Raw genomic sequence first — 19,600 nt, 5'->3', positions numbered from 1 at the left:
CTGCGGCCAGGGGGGCGTGTCCTTCGGGTGACGTTGAGCCGAGGGTGGGGGCCAAGTTTGAACGCGTTTACTAACCGATACTGACCAATCCTACTTGTTCTACCTTTAAAATGAAGGTCGAACAACTCCGGTTCAAGACGATCTTGCAGTTCAGTTTGTTTGAGGCGCGATGTGTAATTCTATTGAGATCCCCACCGCCCGCCATAGTGAAGTGATCCGGATAACAAAGCAAGGCTACGAAGAGTTCAAGGTAGCGGATACAGAGCGTGGTAGTGGGCATCCCCCATTTGTCAGGGCCCTCAACAGATATCTTCTGCAGTTGCTGTGGTTTGCATGTGTGAGCAAAATCACGAGTGGGTTTTTCCAGATATCTGGGGTCCATGAGTCATTAACGTCGCTCAAATCAGTACCACTCAGCAGCCACTGCCGATATCGTACTAAAGCCGGAGTATTACACGTAGGCTCGTTAAGGAGCACGTGCTAAGCATGAGCACCATTCACTTGTAATATATAAGCGTAACAACTTTAGCGTCCAAGTCCATACTCGTGAATGGTTTCAGTTTGATTTCCAGCTACTGCACAGGACCAACATTTTCCACGTGGTCCAGTGTAAGACAATAAGGTAATAGAGTGCCTGCTGTTATTGCAGCTTGGGTCTTGGGCGTGGCACTAATACTGCCAGATACTGCCAGGGTTAGAGGTTCGATTCCCACGGGGCCACCCGTCATGCGATGCAGTCGTTTCATTGTAAAGCGCCGTCTCCGAGGATGAGAAAAGCACTGTATTAACGTAGCCATACATATAGGACAACCCCCCCCCCCTTTTCATCCAAACACTGAGGTCATTAGTCAAGTCTGCGACTCAAACTTGTGTACAGAGATTAGCGGTCCACTCACAATAGCGCATCGAACATGTATATTTGTCGTCACTTCGTTATCATGAAACGAACCTCTGGTAGTCAATCCACACATGTCCAGCGAGGTGCACTGCATTGACAGTAGCTCACAGAGGCCCCGCCGCCTTGTCCCACCTACCGCACTTTTCTATTTGTAGAGTTTTGTGCTTAGAGAGCTCAGTTGTAATTTTGTGGCTGCATTTTGTAAACCGAAAAGGCCTTCGGGACTGTAATACTTGCATCGCTTGTCGCCACTTGGGTCTCCGATTGGGCGAAACAAGATTTGACACTACATGAGTTTATCACATGTAAGATGAGTGTGGCTTTTACATCAGCAGTAAGATGTTTTTAAAGCAGCCTGAGGTCATGTGATATGCTGTTATAATGCAGGAGGGGGAGAAGTGTTCCATGTCTGCAACTGTTGACTCTTAACCAAAACTGTGAGTACTGTACATGGTATGTCCTATTAAAGCATAATGCTGATTTTCTACGTGCATCGTTTTGTATTTTGACATAACACGGACTGACGCAGAATGCAGTGCTAACTTAACCCACGTCAACTAGCCATCCAAAACCAATGTGCTATAGTGAGGCTGCCACCATATGGTCTTAAGGAAGAAAAACACTGGTAGCGATTAAGAGCGAAGGAACTGAACATTTATTTTTTTTCTTTTCTGGTAGCTTTGTTCAAAACATGGCAGGAAATGAAAGACGCAAAACAAAAATGTGTGAACGACAAAATACGAAATTTACATCACATGAACAAGAACATTTCAATCCCCTGGTCAAGGGAGGAGACATAGAAGAAGAAAAGAGAACTCAACGTTGAACAGGAACATGAATAAAACAGGAGATGGTTGGGCCACAGGTTCAGAGGTCACACGGAGTCCGTCCTCTTGTAGGCCACCGCACTGTTGACCCTGTGGATGGAAGTGGTAAAGGAGCGCAAGCGTACCTCCTCCGACTGTTCGATAATCTGTGGGCCAGACTCCTCCCAGTTCTCAGGCACCATCAGGTTTTTGTCAGTGTAGATCAGGAGGTCAAAGGCACCTGCGGGTGGGGGTGGGGGTCAAAGGATCAGAGAGGAAAACAAATGTCCTTAACAAGGAGACAAGCAGGTGAGATGCAGTCAGATAATATTGATGAGATTTCATTTATATGGAATGTCTGCCCCGTCCTCTCTACCTGCAGTCAGAAATCTTTAATAACGAATAACACAAGGTACAGACTTTGGTGTTATTATTAAAGATCTCTGACAAGAGTACAGAGTGCAGAAGTTTCTTAGTGCCTTGGTGACCCTGGATCTTCTCCTACGCACTTGTCGATCCACAGCTGTGCAAAAGGTCTGTTATTTGATTTATCTGGAATTTACAATCAAAGGATTGGGAGCAGTAAGAACGTTTCACTTAGAATAGTAGGTGAAATGGAATATACTTAAGCAGACCTGCCAACCCTGGGGAAATATTTTGAGCACCACAATGGTGTAACGCTTAGTTCACATGCTTTCACACCACTTCGCTTTACACACAGTCATTTCCCCACTCACCGCCATATCGGCTATGAAGATAACAATACTCATATATTCCTGAGAAGAATTCCTTCAATGAAGACAAATATTTACATTTTTGCAATAGATAGCCGTTTGAGGGCATGTGTGAACAATCTGATGCCAGTTCAGAGCAGGCTGAGGCCCTGGGTTTTGACTTGCAGGAAGCATTTTTACTTGACTGTTTTGATCATTTCGCCTCATAGCTTGCGGACTTGGCCTTTCTGAGCAGAGCATCACTGAAGCCTTCCATGGGGCAGACAGGTTACCGGGTGTTCCCGGTACGCAGTGGTCAGTACCTACCAAAAGTGGTCCAAGGAAGGACGACTGCTGAACCGGCGACAGGCTCATGGGTGCCCGAGGCTCAGTGATGCGCGTGGTTACATGGCAGTCGCACTGGCAGATATCCTATCTGATTTACACCGATCAGCCGAAACATTAAAACCACCTGCCTAATATTGTGTAGGTCCCCTTCATGCCGCCGAAACAGCCTTGACCCATCAAGGCATAGACTTCACAAGACCTCTGAAGGTGTCCCCTGGTATCTGGCACAAAGACTTCAGCAGCAGATCCTGTAAGTCCTGTATATTGCGAGGTGGGGCCTCCGTGGATCAGACTTGTTTTTCCAGCACATCCCACAGATTCTTGATCAGACTGAGATCCGGAGAACTTGGAGGCCAAGGCAACATCTTTAACTGTCATGTTCCTTAAAACCATTTCTGAACAATATGTGCAGTGTGGCAGGGAACATTATGCTGCTGACAGAGGCCAGTGCCATCAGGGAATACCGTCGTCATGAAGGGGTGTACCTGGTCTGCAACGATGTGTAGGTAGGTGGTACGTGTCAAAGTAACACCCACATGAATGCCAGGACCCAAGGTTTCCCAGCAGAACATTGCCCAGAGCATCAAACTGCCTCCGCCAGCATGCCTTCTTCCCACAATGCATCCTGGCGCCGTCTCTTCCTCAGGTAAACGACCCACACGTACCTGGCCATCCACATGATTTAAAAGAAAACATGGTTCATTAGACCAGGCCACCTTCTTCCATTGAGCCATGGTCCAGTTTTGACATTCACATGCCATTGTAGGCGCTTTCAGCGGTGAACAGTGGTCATCATGGACGATCAGGCAGCCTGATACGCAGCAAGCTGCAATCCACTGTGTTCTGATAACCTGTCGATCATATCGGTGTATTTCCACATATGAAAATTCAAAGTCAGACCTGAAACATCTGATTCAGTGTGCTTTTTTCCCCCCTGATTACTCGGTCATATCTGACCTTTGCCACTTGAGCGAAAAAATTAATCGGAACTGGATCACTTACACCAGGCGGTCGAAACATAGCTTAATAGGGAAAAGAGAAAATTCACCATGGACCTACTTCCACCGTAGAGACTATTGTTACAATTAGGATATCGATGTTGGGAATTTGAAAAATCACAACAGCAAAAAATAGCACATTCACATAATCTGTCTCACGCTGTGTGATTACAGCCCAGCTACAGAAGAGCCGTTTTAAGCGGTGCAGTTTTGATATTGTATTTCTGTTCCCACAGGTTCCCTTCTGCTGAAATAAAAGAGCTAATAAAGAAAGTAACTTTATTCAAAATATCACGAGCACTGTTGGGTTACTCACAAGCAGTGTCCAGCAGGGGCAGGAAGGTGACGGTCGCTGTGATCTGTCTGATGACCGAGCGGATCTCATCCTGAATGGTCTTGATTGACATTTGTCTGGGAGCACTGGGACACACGGAGAGGAAGAGGTTGTGGAAGTTACTGTTAGGGACAGATTTATCTGATAAATACTGAGTGCAGCACTGTTCAGAGAGCAGTGTTTCTACTGGGACTGAGCGATACTGACTAAACTGGTTGTTTCATAAGATATTTAAAAGTGGATATGGTGACCAAGCAGGCAGAGACATTCATTGTTCATTTCACTTGGCTAAAACAGTCTAACACATTGAGAAAACTGTCTCCCCTTACTGTAATACTACTACTGGCACCAGAGAAAGAGCACATTTACGTTCCATCCATCCATCCACTATCTGAACATCTTATCCTGCTCTCAGGGTCGCGGAGATGCTGGAGCCTATCCCAGCAGGCATAGAGCGGCAGGCGGGGAGACACCCTGGACAGGCCGCCAGACCATCAGACAGGGCGCCCACACACACACACCTAGGACAATTTAGTATGGCCGATTCACCTGACCTACATGTGTTTGGACTGTGGGAGGAAACCGGAGCACCCGGAGGAAACCAACGAAGACACTGGGAGAACATGCGAACTCCACACAGAGGACGACCCGGGACGACCCCCAAGGTTGGTCTACCCAGGACCTTCTTGCTGTGAGGCAACCGCGCTAACCACTGCGTCACTGTGCCGCAACACATTTAAGTTATATCACCATAGTTCTCCCCCCCCTTCTCCTCAGTTGTACCCCAGCCAATTACCCAACTCCTCCCAGCCGTCCTGATAGCTGCTCCACCCCCTCTGCCGATCCGAGGAAGGCTGCAGACTACCACATGCCTCCTCCGATACATGTGGTGTCACCAGCCACTTCTTTTCACCTGACAGTGAGGCGTTTCACCAGGGGGACGTAACGCATGGGAGGATCACGCTATTCCCCCCTCCCCCCTGAACAGGTGCCCCGACTGACCAGAGGAGGCGCTAGTGGGGTACCAGGACACATTACCACATCCGGCTTCCCACCTGCACTGTGTCTGCAGGGACGCCCGACCAAGCCGGAGGTAACACGGGGATTCGATCCGGCGATTGCCGTGTTGATAGGCAACGGAATAGACCGCCATGCCACCCGGACACCCCACGTCACGTCACCAGCTCTGGGTTCTACTGATGTACAGGTGATTACAGGCACACAGATGCTACTTTGCATTGTGTTGTCAAAATTCTTTTTGCTTTAAACAAAACAGAAACTTTAGGAAAAACTTTGATAAAAGCTGATGAATGAGATTTACACTAACATTTTGCAGTACACTAGATCATCCCTGGGTTACCAAAGAACATCAGCCTTTACCAATATAGCAATATACCAGTATTTGATGCAGTCATTCCTTCTGCCATTAAAGTACTTCTGTAGAAACCAAACTTTAAAGAAACATTTCAGCTAGAAAAAAATATTTTCCGGCTATCTGGGTGGTTTAAAGGGCATTTGTGGTCTATATTAGTGACACTAGATATTGAAACTTGCACTTTCAGTTATCCTCTTAAATGCTGTATAGTCAAAACCTTCCACCAACCGGCACATCCAAGTTGTCCTCAGAAATCTGAAGTAATTGTTTAATCAATAATTTCAATAGAACTCATGGGATTAATTTGTTTTCATCCTCCCTGTCATAGTTCTACTCAGTTACCCCCTCCATGTTCTCAAGTTGTCCACCACTAGTTTCTGGTATACTTCTAGTAGCAAGTTGCTCATTTGATTCATCAAAACAAGCTCGTTAGTTAGAACTGCCACAGCTCTGATATCAGATGTTACGGGATACCAGGCTGTTTATACTGACTTTACACAAAATTCCTATAGAAGAAATTTTAAGGTATATGTAGGTATCTGTTAGGGCCCTGACACACGAGGCAGATGGTCGGCCAATGTTGGGCCGCCGGTGAGCGTCTGTGACCCTAGTTTTTGCGGCATGTCCCAAACTGTTGGCACCTTTTCGGCTGATTCAGCATGTTGAATCGGCAGAGCCCGTCAGTGAGAGAGCTCACTGATTGGCTGTTCAGCTTAGCGAATCAGTGCAGAACGTACATGCTGGTTGGCCGTCGGCTGTAGTCTTTACGGTGTGTTTAAGTGCTACTTTTGGACCTGACGGCAGGCGACGTGAGGCGACGTGACCGTCGGCCTTCATCGCCACTAGTTGGTGTGTCTGGGCCCTTATTAAAAAAACACCAGACCAATCAGTTCAGAACTATTTGCATTTCTTATTTTCAGAGGAACTGCGTTTTGACTCTTTACTCAATACAATTAAGTTCTTGCCAAGCAACTCCAACAATAATCTAATTGTAACATTATAGTCACTGCTTGGAATCTTGCTAATATCAACATTTACCATGTTTACATATGGAAAAAGTACTAACAGAGCTTGTTATCTAAGCCATTCTGTAGTGACGCGACAAAACTTACATGAAATCACATTGGCAGAGTGTGAAATCAGTGGCCTTATATCGGGTTTCACCAATTTCACCGCACTCCCATCACTTGTGTGCAGTGTAAAGACAGCCTACCTTTCCTCCTTGGAAGACTTGTCGCATTCAATGTCAAACTGCCATCTCTCCAGCACCTCGTTGGTCTCCAGGGACGTGATGACAAGCACCAGCTTCTGCACCGTGCAGTCAAACAGCCACTCTGAAACACAAGAAGATGACTCATTATATTCACAGTGCTTCACAGAAAGGCATTAAATAAGGGATACACAACGAGACAAACTCATTAAATTCACAGCATATTTAAAGAACACAATAGTGAACAGTACGACAACAGAATAGAAAAGCAGTATGGAGGAGGAAGAAGTATACAACCACGTTGCTTCATTAGAAGTAGAAGCACTTTGATAGTACAGGACGGCAATCTCCGACAAAAGTTAAAATCCTCCAGTCAACAACTGGATTTGCTTTATCGTTTCAAAGAATTTGACCTTGCTTATGTCCCAGAAAGTTGAATCAGTTCACCTGGACACAATGTTTAGCGGGACAAACGTTTCATCACTCATCTAAGAGACTTCGTCAGTCTCAGCTGACTGCAGGTATCCCCACCCTGATAAACAGCCCAGCTGCACAACCATTGAAACCAACCAATGTACAAGTCACGGCAATGCTCCTGGCACTTATCAGCGTACACGAAAGAGCAATATCTTTTGTGCCGGGGGGGGTCCTCCCTATAGTCCCCGGGTCCTATGTTCCCCGCTTTGTATGAGACCGGGGAATATCGGACCTTTTTGTATACAGAGGGCCCTATATTCCCCACTTTTCCCCAAAAGGGTCCTATGTCCCCCTTTTTGTATGTGCAGGGGAACATAGGACCTTTCTTTATAAATAGGGTCCTATGTTCCCCTAGGGCACCCGGGGAACATAGGACCCTATTTATAAAGAAAGGTCCTATGTTCCCCGGTCAGCAGGTTTGACGCTGTTTGGCGCAAAAAGTGCATTTTCAATAATGCATTATTTAGGGCAGATTATTAAGAAGACAATGAATCATACGATTTCTATTTTTATATCACAAAAACGAATTCACAAAGTCCAGGTTGGCTAAAGTATGTGGAAACTTTCAACACTAAACCAATTTCAACTTATTAGGCTATAGCCTATATTTGGGCGCATAACCCACCCCGGTAGTTCTCTGATATTTATGCGTGAAATGTGTCACTTATCGAGGAAAATGCGCCTCGCCGAGTAGGTGAGCTGGCTCGTCTGTGTCTGAATGTAATATAGTAAGCCTATGTTCCTTGGGCAATTGTACCCGGGCATAGCTCAGTCGGTAGAGCTCTCGCCTATGGATCGCAAGGTCGTGAGTTCGATCCCGGGTGCCGCCAACTCAGCGTATGAGTAGCACATTGTGCGAGAAGTGCTGGGAGCTGAGGATAGGTGTTGTGTTTCGTCCTCAGCAGTCCATCTCCCAGAGGTCTAGAGCATTGTACCAGGGATAGACTCCTGCGTAAGCTGGCTGATACCGACAATAGGCCAATTCCAACCCACTTCTTCTATGTTCGCTAGAAAGCCGTCGTTCCCATCATAACCACACCAGCTTATTGGGAAAAGCATCTGACAGATATTAGATAGAAACCATCTGCTCAGTAAGGCCCTTTAAGCATCATAATTGTAATGATAATAATAATAATAACATAATAATGATAATAATAATAGCCTAATAATAATAATAATGATGATGATGATGATGGGAACATAGGACCCTATTTATAAAGGAAGGTCCGATGTTCCCCGGTTTGTTCCTCAATTGGCAATAGCGGGGAATATAGGACCCTTTATTTGGAAAAAGGTCCTGTTCCCCTGGAAACAGCGGGGAATATAGGACCCCTTTTCCAAAAGAGGGTTCTATGTTCCCCAGTGTCTATTGCAACCGGGATTATAGGACCTTTTTAGGGGAAAACGGGGAATATGGGACCCTTTTTTTTTTTTTGAAAGGGTCCTATAGGACCCGGGGACTATAGGCACGGCCCCTGCCGGGGCACCCGATCCTTGGGGTCGGCCAATTTCTGGCGCAGCATGTTTTGGGGTTTGAAAGCAACTGAGACACGGTGTTCGGAAAATACGCGTCTCAACTGTTCCAACACTCCCGCCACATACGAAGTCACCACTGGTTTATGCTTAGACAGCTGTTGTCCTCCTCGCTTCGATTGGCCGGTGCACTGTTTGGGCACCTTCCTGGCTTTGACAAAACACCCAGTTAGGATAACCACACTTAACCAGGGCCTGTCTATTGTGGGATTTCTCTGCTTCCCCGGCCGCTTCTCCTTCTCATCCTTGATAGGAAGGAACGCTGGTTTGAACGGGGAGTCAAAGAGGCCTTCTGTGCGAAGAGGGAACGACCATCCCTAAACCTGGGGGGCCCTAAGAGTACATCTGTCGCCATCTTAGGGCCCTGACACACCAGGCCGACGGTCGGCCGTCAGCCAATGTCAGGTTGTCGGTGAGCATCTGTGACCCTAGTTTTTGCAGTGTGTCCCGCACCATCGGCACTAGTCGGACCCGTCGGCAGCTTTTCAGCTGATTCAGCATGTTGAATCGGTGGAGCCCGTCGGTGACAAGAGATCACTCCGATTGGCTGTTCAGCTTAGCGAATCAGTGCTAAGCTAGTGAATCAGGGCCGTCGGCTGTAGTCTTTGCAGTGTGTCCAAGTGCTGCTTTTTGGCCCAGATGGCAGGCGGCGCGAGGCGACGCAACAGTCGGTCTTCGTCGCCGCTAGTCGGTTCGGTGCATCTGGACCCTTACAATGCTGTGACTGCAAACATTCCCTAATGCTCTGTGAATAGCACACATGGCCACTGAAATTATAGTTAATAGTCACACCCATATTTGCATATGAAACTGATCGTTGGGGTTTCGGTCGTTATGCGACTGTATTATTGTTGATAAGGGTGGGATACCTGCAGTCAGTTTAGACTGAAGAGGTCATTTAGATGAGTGATGAAACATGTCAATAAACTGATTCAACCTTCTTTGATCATCTGTAGTTAAACAGTAAAAAATTGGGCAAATCCAGTAAATAACCACACCTCACACATTAAAATGATAATCTGGAGCCTCTCCCAGCAGTCACTAGGTGGCAGGCGGGGAGACACCCTGGTCAGGCCACCAGGCCATTACACTGGGCCCACACCCACCCACCCACACACACACCTAGGGACAATTTAGTATGGCCGGTTCACCTAACCTACATGTGTTTGGACTGTGGGAGGAAACCCACGCAGACACGGGGAGAACATACACACTCCACACAGAGGACGACCCCCAAGGTTGGACTACCCCAGGGCTCGAACCCAGAACCTTCCTGCTGTGAAGCGACCGCGCTAACCACTGAGCCACCCAGGCTCTGATGCAAACAAACTTTATTAATGCAGCATGAACAGAATAACATGTGTTTCACAACCAAGACCAACAAAAGACATCAGACAGTGTTACACCGGATAAGGACGGCAGCAAAATAAAGACAAGGCCATAAAAGTAAAACACTGACCTCTGCCTGGGTAAGAGACAGGGAGAGGGATTGGATTTTGAATCTGTTCTGTTTGTTTATTAGTTCAGCCATGTGAAATAACAACAAAATCTTTCACAGCATTCGACACCTCTGTTCACCTTGCAGGACAACCAGCAGGTGAGTTCATGATAACGCCACCCCTGTATGGGTGTGTGTAAGCGTGTGTGTGTATGGGTGTGTGTAAGTGTAACCGTTCATTGATATATTAAAGGGGCAGAACGTTTAGCCTGTGGTGTAAGTCTCGTCCAACCTTTGAGTTTTGCCACCACGTTGGTCAGGTAGTTCTTCAGCGCCACATCTGTGGTGAGTTGGAGGCCCATATCATATTTGGTGACTCTGGTGAATGTCTCCGGGGGGTAGAGGCCTCTCTGGTACAGGATACTGTTGATACCGAATGCTGCAAAATAAAAAGGTAACAAAAAGAAGAAGAAGAAAAAAAAAAAGTGTCGAGATTACTGTTGTGTTTCTTCGTCACTTAGCATCCTAAGTATTAAACAAAATGTAGCTAACCTATCAGCTGCTGAACCAGCCCTCCTGTTGTGTTCCGGTCGAGTTGGACCGATTTACAAGTTTTCTCTCTGGAAAAGTAGTTGATTTAATTTGATTGTCATAAGGTTCATGACTGTCTACACAAGGCATCTGAACACACAAAATACATTTTGTTAATGTTCATTAAGGTTTGGGTGTTTTATTTAACTTTTGTACATCTGTGGTGTTCCCGGTCATTTGAAATGAATGGGCGAGACTACAATTAGTGTATAACATTGAGTTCAGGCCCATGCCCGTCAATCAGACGGACACACTTCCTCTCCCAGACCCCTACATGCACGTGTGTTTGAGCACACACACACACACACACTCGGGGTCGAGTATGACTGTCCTCCCTCTAGGTCCTTGTGGGTATCCTTGCGGGAGGACGCCTGCACATGACAGCTTTTTACGTGGAGAGGCGGATGTGCCTGCCGCCACCACACGGTCCTTGGCAGGGGGTGGCCAGAGTCCAATTTCATGGAGAACCAAGACGATAGGGGACCACCCTCTGTTGCAGCCTTCATCCGCCTTCCCTGGCATTGCCGTCCGCCGTTGAGGTGTTTGTTGGATCACACTTCTTCTGGAACCTCCCCCTTGACCCATCCGCCTTGAGTGACTCTACCAGGAGCCAAGCTCTGGACGGCATAGCTCTTGAGATCATTAGTTCATGCAAGCTTCTCCACCACGACAAGGTGGCGATCCAGAAGACACACACACACACACACACACACACACATTCCCCTCCTTGGCTTCCATGGCAACCCCCACAGAAACCTTTCCCCAGTAGAATGTTTCACCCACAGGAACCACACGTGTGGCATTCTCACAAACAATCACAACCTTGTTTCTATAATATTGAGAACTTTCCTCACAGCTCTGGTATATAAAGCTTTTCGAGGCCTTGCTCACAATTAATTCTCTGGCAGCACAATGACCAAACGATACCGTGTATGTGAGGCTCTCGATCTTATCTTTGATCACTGGTGAGCAGAAGAGAGGCCAGGAAACTGACAGTGAAGATGCATTAGAGGAAGAGGTGGCAGAAGTTGAAGACAATACAGAATATGATCCAGACCAAGAAACAACCGATGTGGAACAATCCAGTGATGAGGAAGAGGGCCCTGCTGAGGTTGTTGTTGTACCACGGTCAAACAATGGGAATTTGTCCTTGTCCTCCACTGAAAATGTTATCAGGATGACCCCAGGGCCAATAAGATATGCCATATACTGGGTAGATGACATGAAATCCTGCTTCCAACTATTCCTGACAGATTCAATCGAAACAATAGTGATAAACATGATCAACTTGGAGGGGAGACACGTTTACAAAGACACCTAAAAGGAGGCAGACCGGAAAGAGGGCCAAGCATATGTGGGTCTCTTGATTTTATCTGGTATGTACAGATCCAGAAACAAATCTACCACCAGTTTATGGGATGCAGTCTGGTCGGGCAATTTTTCGCACCACTATGTCACTCCAGCCATTTCACGTGTTGTCACAGGTGATTCGCTTTGACAACCGTGATACACAAGACCAGGCCCCCGTCAATAAGACAAGCTGGCAGCGATCAGAGAGGTTTGGCACAAGTGGGTGGAGTGCCTGCCACTCATTTATAACCCAAGTCCAGACATCACAGTGGATGAGCATCTGGTCGCTTTTAGGGGATGCTGCCCATTCAACAGTATATGCCAAGCAAATCATCTATGAAATAGAGATATGGGCCACAAGGGCTCCTCACTGTCAGGTGAAAAGAAGCAGCTGGCGACTCCACATGTATCGGGAGGAGGCATGTGGTAGTCTGCAGCAACCAGGATGGCTTGGAAGAGTGGGGTAATTGGACAGGTACAATTGGGGAGAAAACGGGGCGGGGGGGGGGGTTATTAATTTAAAAAAAAAAAAAAAGATATGGGCAGCATGTGCTGCCAGGACAAGTTATGCCTAGAACATGCAGGTTTACATTGGAAAACCTGCTGACGGCATTCCTGAAAGGAATCAGGGGTAGAGGATGGTCCTGGAAATGACTGCAGGTCTCCAGCAGCACAACATTAAAAAAGAAAAAAAAAAGACCATGATGGGGACGGTCAGAAGCAACAAGCCCGAGTTTCCTCCTGCCTCATTTACTAATAAAGACAGGGATCATTTTTCCTCTAAATTTACCTTCACCGATACGCACACTCTTGTGTCCTACTGCCTGAAGAAAAAGAATGTGCTCCTGATGACAACTCTGCAGCGGGACGCTGCTGTGAGTACCAGGGAGGACAAGAAGCTCAACGCCATCCTGGATTACAACAGGAACAAAAGGGGAGTTGGCAACCTTGATAAGGTATGTTACTTTTTACCTTTCAAGTCTCGTGTACTTTTTTCCTATTACCAGATTGATTTATCTGCACCATAAAAACAAGACATGTTGTTGTTTGGTGAAATGCTCGTTGAATTTGTGAACAATACGGAGTCAATTCTGTTCATGTGAATATGTTTTAGATGTGATAACTTAAAACAATGCTTTGATGCAATTTTTCACATGACTATGCAAGGCATTAAGTATCACTTGTATGTAATTTTATTTACTGATTGTTGCACTTTTGCAGGTTACTGGCACATACTCCTGTAAGAGGATGACGGCATGTTAGCCCATGGTGGTGGTGTTTAACATCTTAGATGGGTTGGCCTACACCGCATTTGTGTTTGGATGGAGGTAAATCCAGGCTGGAATCAAGGAACATTCTTCAAGAGGAGACTATTCCTAGAAGAGTTGGGGAAAGCCATGGTGGCCTCCCTCATTCAAAGGCGCCAACAACTTCTTCGAACACCAACCCCTTGCTGGATTGGTGAGAGATACAAGGGCCAGAAGCAAGATCTACGGCCGCCAGAGACAGGAGAGGAAGAGGTGCAATCTGTGTGCACTAAGACATGTCAAAACGAACATTATGTGACATAAATGCAGTGCATGTATTTGCAAGGCACATGCAACAACCGCCACATATTGTGCAACATGCGCATGAGAACACACAAAACGTAACCACCACTGGTTGACAGATTGTGAACATTTGAATGGTTTTGTTATTGTTAGTAATACTGTTATTGTTACTGTTGTTCTCTGTGCTCATTTATTTTGTAATATTGGGAAAGTGTAATAAATAAATATAATATATAAATAAATAATATAATATAACAATAAGTAAACTATAATGTGTAGTAATAAAATCATACCGGTCACACAACAGACGTTATTTTGTGGCACTATTTGAAATGGCTTCAAAGCAAATGTCCTTGTTAAACTTTGACACAAAGTAGTCTGTGATAAATAGCACAATATGCTTCACCTGAGTATTTGTTATAGTCAAAATAATCCTTAAATTATGCTTCTCCTTTTTTTTAACTCAAAAACGAGTTTCGTCATCTCGGGCTCAATGAGGCCTGCAGGCCATAAACAGCCAATAGAGGGTCAAAACCTGCAACGTTCACAAAGAACGCAAGTCCATAAAACGATCTGAAACAACATTAGGTGGTAATAGATGCATTATTAAGGCTTCATGGTGGGCTATAATGGGGCGGTGAGTTTGGACCGGCAGCACTCAGATTTCGGCGTGAACTCAACACAACAGGAGGGCTGCTCCTCTGCACGGGAGGGCTGCTCCTCCGCACGGGAGGAGGGCTGCTCCTCCGCACGGGAGGAGGGCTGCTCCTCTGCAAGGCTGCCGAGGCCCGCACCGGCCGAGCCGCGCCGCCAACCGAAAAACGCGGACGAGCGTCGCCGCCAACGAAAACGGGAAAAAACATTCAAACACTTACTGAAAAACTCGGCCACGAGTTCCGCGCTTCCTTTGAGAGTGATGCCCTTCAAGTTGCTGGTCATCTTTCCGGACTTCTATTCCGTTTGGGTTTTTTTTTTCTCCCCCTTCGGTCGTCTTGCTCTGCGAGCTACCTACCCGCCGCTCCGTTTAAATTTTGAAAATGTCAGCCTGCGCTGGTATTTGCCGCGCATGCGCCTTCGTGTTCGTCGCACAGCTGATGACGTGTACGCGACGTTTACTGCGGTTTGCCGCTGGATGTCGCTAAAAGACGCATTGTGAATCCCCAGTTCAGCTTGGCCCGGACCGCTTGTTAGTTACGTCGTAGAAAATGAATGTTATCAAGATAAAGACATTATTTATGGGTTCTTCACTCTTGTGTTTTTCCTTTTTCGACCAATGTTGCTCGCTTCCATTTGCTAAAACCCAATAAAAAGATTTAAAAAAAGGTGTATAACCACAGGAATTTTAAAAGGATTTCAAATTGATCAGCGTGTGTGTGCGTGTGTGTGTGCGCGCGCGTGTGGGCGTGAGTTCATGCGTATGTGTTAAGATTACTCTTTTCCATCGAAATGCAACTTTTAAATCCCAGAACATTAATTCATCCGGATACCACTGAGAGAAACGTTTCATCCCTCATCTAAATGACCTCTTCAGTCTCACCTGACTGCAGGTATTCCGAGCCTATACAGTTTGCATGACGACCGAAACCAACAGTCGGTTTCATATGCAAATTAGCGTGAGCAATAACTAAATTTTCAATGGCCATGTGTGCTATTCACAGAGGACTAACTTGAGGTACCCCCACCCTTATATAGTGTTTAGTGTTTGTTGAAGTAAACAGCAATTTCAGAGATGGCTATTTTATTGCATTCCAAGTACACAATAGGACAGTTGAGGAAAGGTATTGAGTGTAAGTAAATGTGTGCACATATCTAGGGACACTTTCATGGAGCAGATCTGCTATTTGAGGCCACTTTCATTTTAAAGCCAACCACTTCAGAAAAAAAGTTGTCTTTAAGTGTCTTGTTTGTCCGCCAGAAAGGCCATAACAAGAGTAAACACGTGAATTAGTTTACTGCGAATTAGATCTCCCTACTTTGATTGTCTGAATAAGAATGGCACATCAATCCAAAATGCTTCAGAACACCACATCAGTGTGTTGACAAGGCAAGCATTATTGTATTGCGTCCTCTCCGTGGCTTGTCACCTTGTCATGGTGGAGAAGCTTGCGTGGTCCTGAGATCCTGAGAGCAATGCCGTCTGGAGCTATGCTCCTGGTAGGGTCACCCGTGGCAGTAAGGTCAAGGGGGAGGTCTCTGACAAAGAGCAATCCCACCAAGACCTCAACGGTAGAACAGGCGGAGGATGATGGCTGACTTTAGGGAAACATCACGATGGCTGGGAAGGCAGATGAAGGCTGCAGCAGAAATGGGCCCCCAGTCGTCTCGGACTCCATGCCACTGGATCCTGACCCAGATCAGTCTGGCACAGTGTGGTGGCTGCCTGTGCGCCAGTCTCCCCACGTTAAACAAAGTCACACGCAAGCGTCTTCCATGAAGGACAGTCATTCTCACTTCGAGTGACTGATGATGATGATGATGATGATGATGATGATGATTGTTATCGTGTGTCTTGACCTCAAAGGATTCAAGACACATTCAACAGCAACACCTCATTTCTAGAAAGTGTGCGCATAAAGGCCGAGATATGTAAACCTCTATGTGAAGCGGTGCAGAGAAGGGGTTTCTGGGTACCCATAGCTCACAATGACTCAAAACCTCATCCCAGTACTGACTGGTTGAGCAGGGATCACATCTGGTAGCTTGACCTTAGCACAAAACCACACCAGTAGCGGGCAAAGGGGAGCTGACGCAATTTAGGCAAAGCTCAGTCAGTACTGCCGGTTTTGTATCCCGCCAGGTTTTTGGTTACTTTCACCTGTTGCTCCAGGTGATTAGATGGATGGATTACGTGACACAACATCATGAGAACATATTGAGCTATGGCCACATACTACATAGTAATAATGCTAAATAGCATGGCCAGTGCAGCAGAATAAAATGCAAGCCTATTAAGACATCAAGAAATCAGCTGCATCAACAACAGCATCATCGTCGGTCATCGCCATCATCGCCAACAGCGCGGGAAGTGGGGGGCTGGGGGAGCTGCAGCGCCTCCTAGTGGTGGGTTCAGCCCCCCCCCAGCCCCCCACTGACTGACACGCCATTAACACGCCATTAGCGGGCAACTAATTCCTCAGTTTAACTAAACTGGTTTACGGCTTGGGAACTTGCATCTACACGGCTCTCCATGGCAAATGGCCGGATACGAGTGATGTAAAAGGCCAGATGTCCCCAAAATGTTAACACCTGCATATGCTTGCTGGGTTAAGTCATCACCTCAACGCCCCCCCTTAGGCTTGTGGTAACTGAGGCATTTGGCAGGGGCTCGAGCCCAGGAGCTCAAGAACGATTTTCCTCACATATTTTGCCTCAACAGACATGAGACGATGAAAAACGTCCGTGACGCTTCTTGAAAATGTTGTTATAATGGTCGAGGTCACGTGGACCTGCACAGTAAGTGTTCTGCCTGTAGGTATTTAAGGCTACACTCCTGCTGTCAGTAGAAACCAGCCGTGATTCATCGCCTGTGGCATATTTCACCAACTCTTGACAGATATGTTCCCTACCACAGGCGTGTTTCTGTTTATCCTCACCTGGCTCTCAAATGGTTAATATAGCTGCAACTGAGACAAAGGAAACACCAACCACCCCCCTCCCCTCCCCTCCCCTCCCCAGGAGAATTCCACATTTATAAGCCCACAGAAGTGAGTAGTTTAGCCCGGCCTGCCTGATAGAATGTAATAGTCCCAATACGTCCCTGCTGCAGGAGCAGAGGTTGCCTGGCCTTGGCTCTGATACTGGTACACGAGACGAGGGAGAAACTCATAAAACATAAAGCGAGCCAGATGAACCTTGGAGGGAGCTGGGAGGCGCAGCATACACAGCTCGGTATTTGAAAGCCACTTTATTCGACATTGTGGTCTTGCAACGAATTGTATTCTCACAATTTGTCTTCTGCCTTTAACCCATCCTACTGTATAGGAGGAGTGGGCAGCTGCAGCGCCCGGGGACCCACTCCAATTCTTCATTCTATTGCCTTGCTCATGGGCACAGGCAGGAGTGTTAAGCATAACATGTATGTCCTTTTTTTGGGGGGGGGTCCCCCCTTTTTTCTACCCAATTTTACCTGGCCAATTACCCACTCTCCCAAGCCATCCTGGTCGCTGCTCCACCCCCTCTACCGATCCGGGGAGGGCTGCACACTACCACATGCCTCCTCCCATACATGTGGAGTCACCAGCCGCTTCTTTTCACCTGACAGTGAGGAGTTTCATCAGAGGGACATAGCGCATGGGAGGATCACGCTATTCCCCCCAATTACCCCCCCCCCCGGACAGGTGCCCCGACCGATGAGGGGTGAGAGGAGGCGTTAGTCCAGCGACCAGGACACATACCCACATTCGGCTTCCCACCCGCAGACACGGCCAGTTGTGTCTGTAGGGACGCCCGACCAAGCCGGAGGTAACGCAGGGATTCGAACCGGCGATCCCCATGTTGGTGGGCAACACATGCATGTCTTTTTGATGGTGGGAGGAAACCGGAGTACCAAGAGGAAACCCATGCAGTCATGGGGAGAACATGCAAACACCACACAGAAAGGACCTGGGATGGCCTGGGGTTCGAACCCAGGACCTTCTTACTGTGAGGCAACAGTGCTAACCAAGATAAACCTTTAACTGTACCAAGCCTTCAAAAATCAAAAGGCAATCAAAAATCAAAGTAATATGTTATTCATAAGGACAAGTGACTGACCTCACAGAAGAGTTTTTGGGTCATCATCAGCGGTCAATCGGGGAGGGGGGGGGGGTCACTCATATGACCGTCCTCCCTCTGGGTCCTCAGGTGCCGATCCTGGAGCCACATAATGGGAGGACACGTGTGCGTGACAGCTTTTTACGTGGAGTGGCTGATGTGCCTGCAGCCACCACACGGTCCTTGGCAGGGGGTGGCCAGAGGCCAATGGCATGGAGAACCAGGACGATTGGGGACCACCCTCTGTTGCAGCCTTCATCCACCTTCACTGCCATTATGACCTGGAGACATCTTCCACCAGTTTCACCTTAACGGTGAAACTGGTGGAAGATGGTGGATCGTGCTTCGTCTGGAACCTCCCCCTTGACCTATCCGCCTTGGGTGACCCTACCAGGAGCCAAGCTCCGGATGGCATAGCTCTTGGGATCATTGGTGCACACAAGCTTCTCCACCACGGCAGTGAAATCCATTATTGAGTGGGTTCTCACTTTTATCCCTTTTTCTGCAGCTTTTTGTCCTACCAGCTGGTAGAACTGGCATTCGATTCTTCACCACATTAACTTTTAGTCCGATTCCAACAGATGACACAAGTCTTGCTTCACATAAATGTATGAAATACTAGAATCGCCAGCCCTTTCAATGGAGCAGACTAATCGGGTAGATTTATTTTGCGCCTGTTAAATGTGCATCGTTCATAAAGGGGCTAAGGACAAGACGGGAAGTAAAGTCAGATTTTAAGCCTTGTTAATTTGTATGCTGTCTTTAGTTTCTTCACTGAAGACATCTTGAGGGAAATGACGTGTTCCATGATATATTCAAATAGTTTATAGTTCAATGAAAATTGTATATTTTTGCCTTTGCCATGATTGCATACTTCGATACGCATCGATTGGCTGCGCACGGCTGACGGGTTTGGATGGTCAACACCACGGCGTCTGCGGTGAAAACCTGCAGAATTCTGGGTTCCGCATTCTCCCAGGACCTAAAGTGGGCATCCAACATAGACGCGATCATCAAAAAGGCCCAGCAGAGGATGTGCTTTCTCTGCTCAGGAAGTTCAACCTGCCTCAAGAACTGCTGATTCAGTTCTCTGCAATAACCCAGTCTGTCCTCTGCGCATCCATCACTGTCAGGTTTAGATCGGCCACCAAAAAGGACAGGGACAGACTACACCCTCACCTAGGTCATCCATCAGTACGGCCCTAAAGGGTTTTCAGTTGTGCATGT

General features: G+C 47.0%; 1 protein-coding gene across 1 annotated transcript; it reads right to left on the bottom strand.

Moving 5' to 3' along the window:
- Window positions 1–1,543: 1,543 nt before the first annotated feature.
- Window positions 1,544–14,637, bottom strand: mad2l1 (MAD2 mitotic arrest deficient-like 1 (yeast)). The gene is made up of 5 exons (XM_056300699.1): window positions 14,497–14,637; window positions 10,423–10,569; window positions 6,686–6,806; window positions 4,080–4,183; window positions 1,544–1,945 (listed from the first exon to the last, which is right to left on the bottom strand). Exons 1-5 carry the CDS (start codon window positions 14,558–14,560, stop codon window positions 1,773–1,775), a joined length of 609 nt encoding a protein of 202 aa, XP_056156674.1. The 5' UTR covers window positions 14,561–14,637; the 3' UTR covers window positions 1,544–1,772.
- Window positions 14,638–19,600: the final 4,963 nt, after the last annotated feature.

The sequence above is a fragment of the Lampris incognitus genome, chromosome 20 (assembly GCF_029633865.1).
Source record: "Lampris incognitus isolate fLamInc1 chromosome 20, fLamInc1.hap2, whole genome shotgun sequence".
NCBI classification, from domain to species: Eukaryota; Metazoa; Chordata; class Actinopteri; order Lampriformes; family Lampridae; genus Lampris; species Lampris incognitus.
The sequence above is the reverse complement of the archived record's forward strand: the minus strand, read 5'-3'. Positions and strand labels throughout refer to the sequence as shown.

What these genes read in the sequence shown, in the direction of transcription:
- mad2l1 (XM_056300699.1), bottom strand. Translation starts at nt 14,560, where the DNA reads ATGACCAGCAACTTGAAGGGCATCACTCTCAAAGGAAGCGCGGAACTC. An exon ending in AAGTCTTCCAAGGAGGAAAG is followed by an intron (nt 4,184 to 6,685) that starts GTAGGCTGTCTT and finishes CGTGTGTCCCAG; the next exon opens with TGCTCCCAGACAAATGTCAA. An exon ending in GCCCCTGCTGGACACTGCTT is followed by an intron (nt 1,946 to 4,079) that starts GTGAGTAACCCA and finishes CCCCACCCGCAG; the next exon opens with GTGCCTTTGACCTCCTGATC.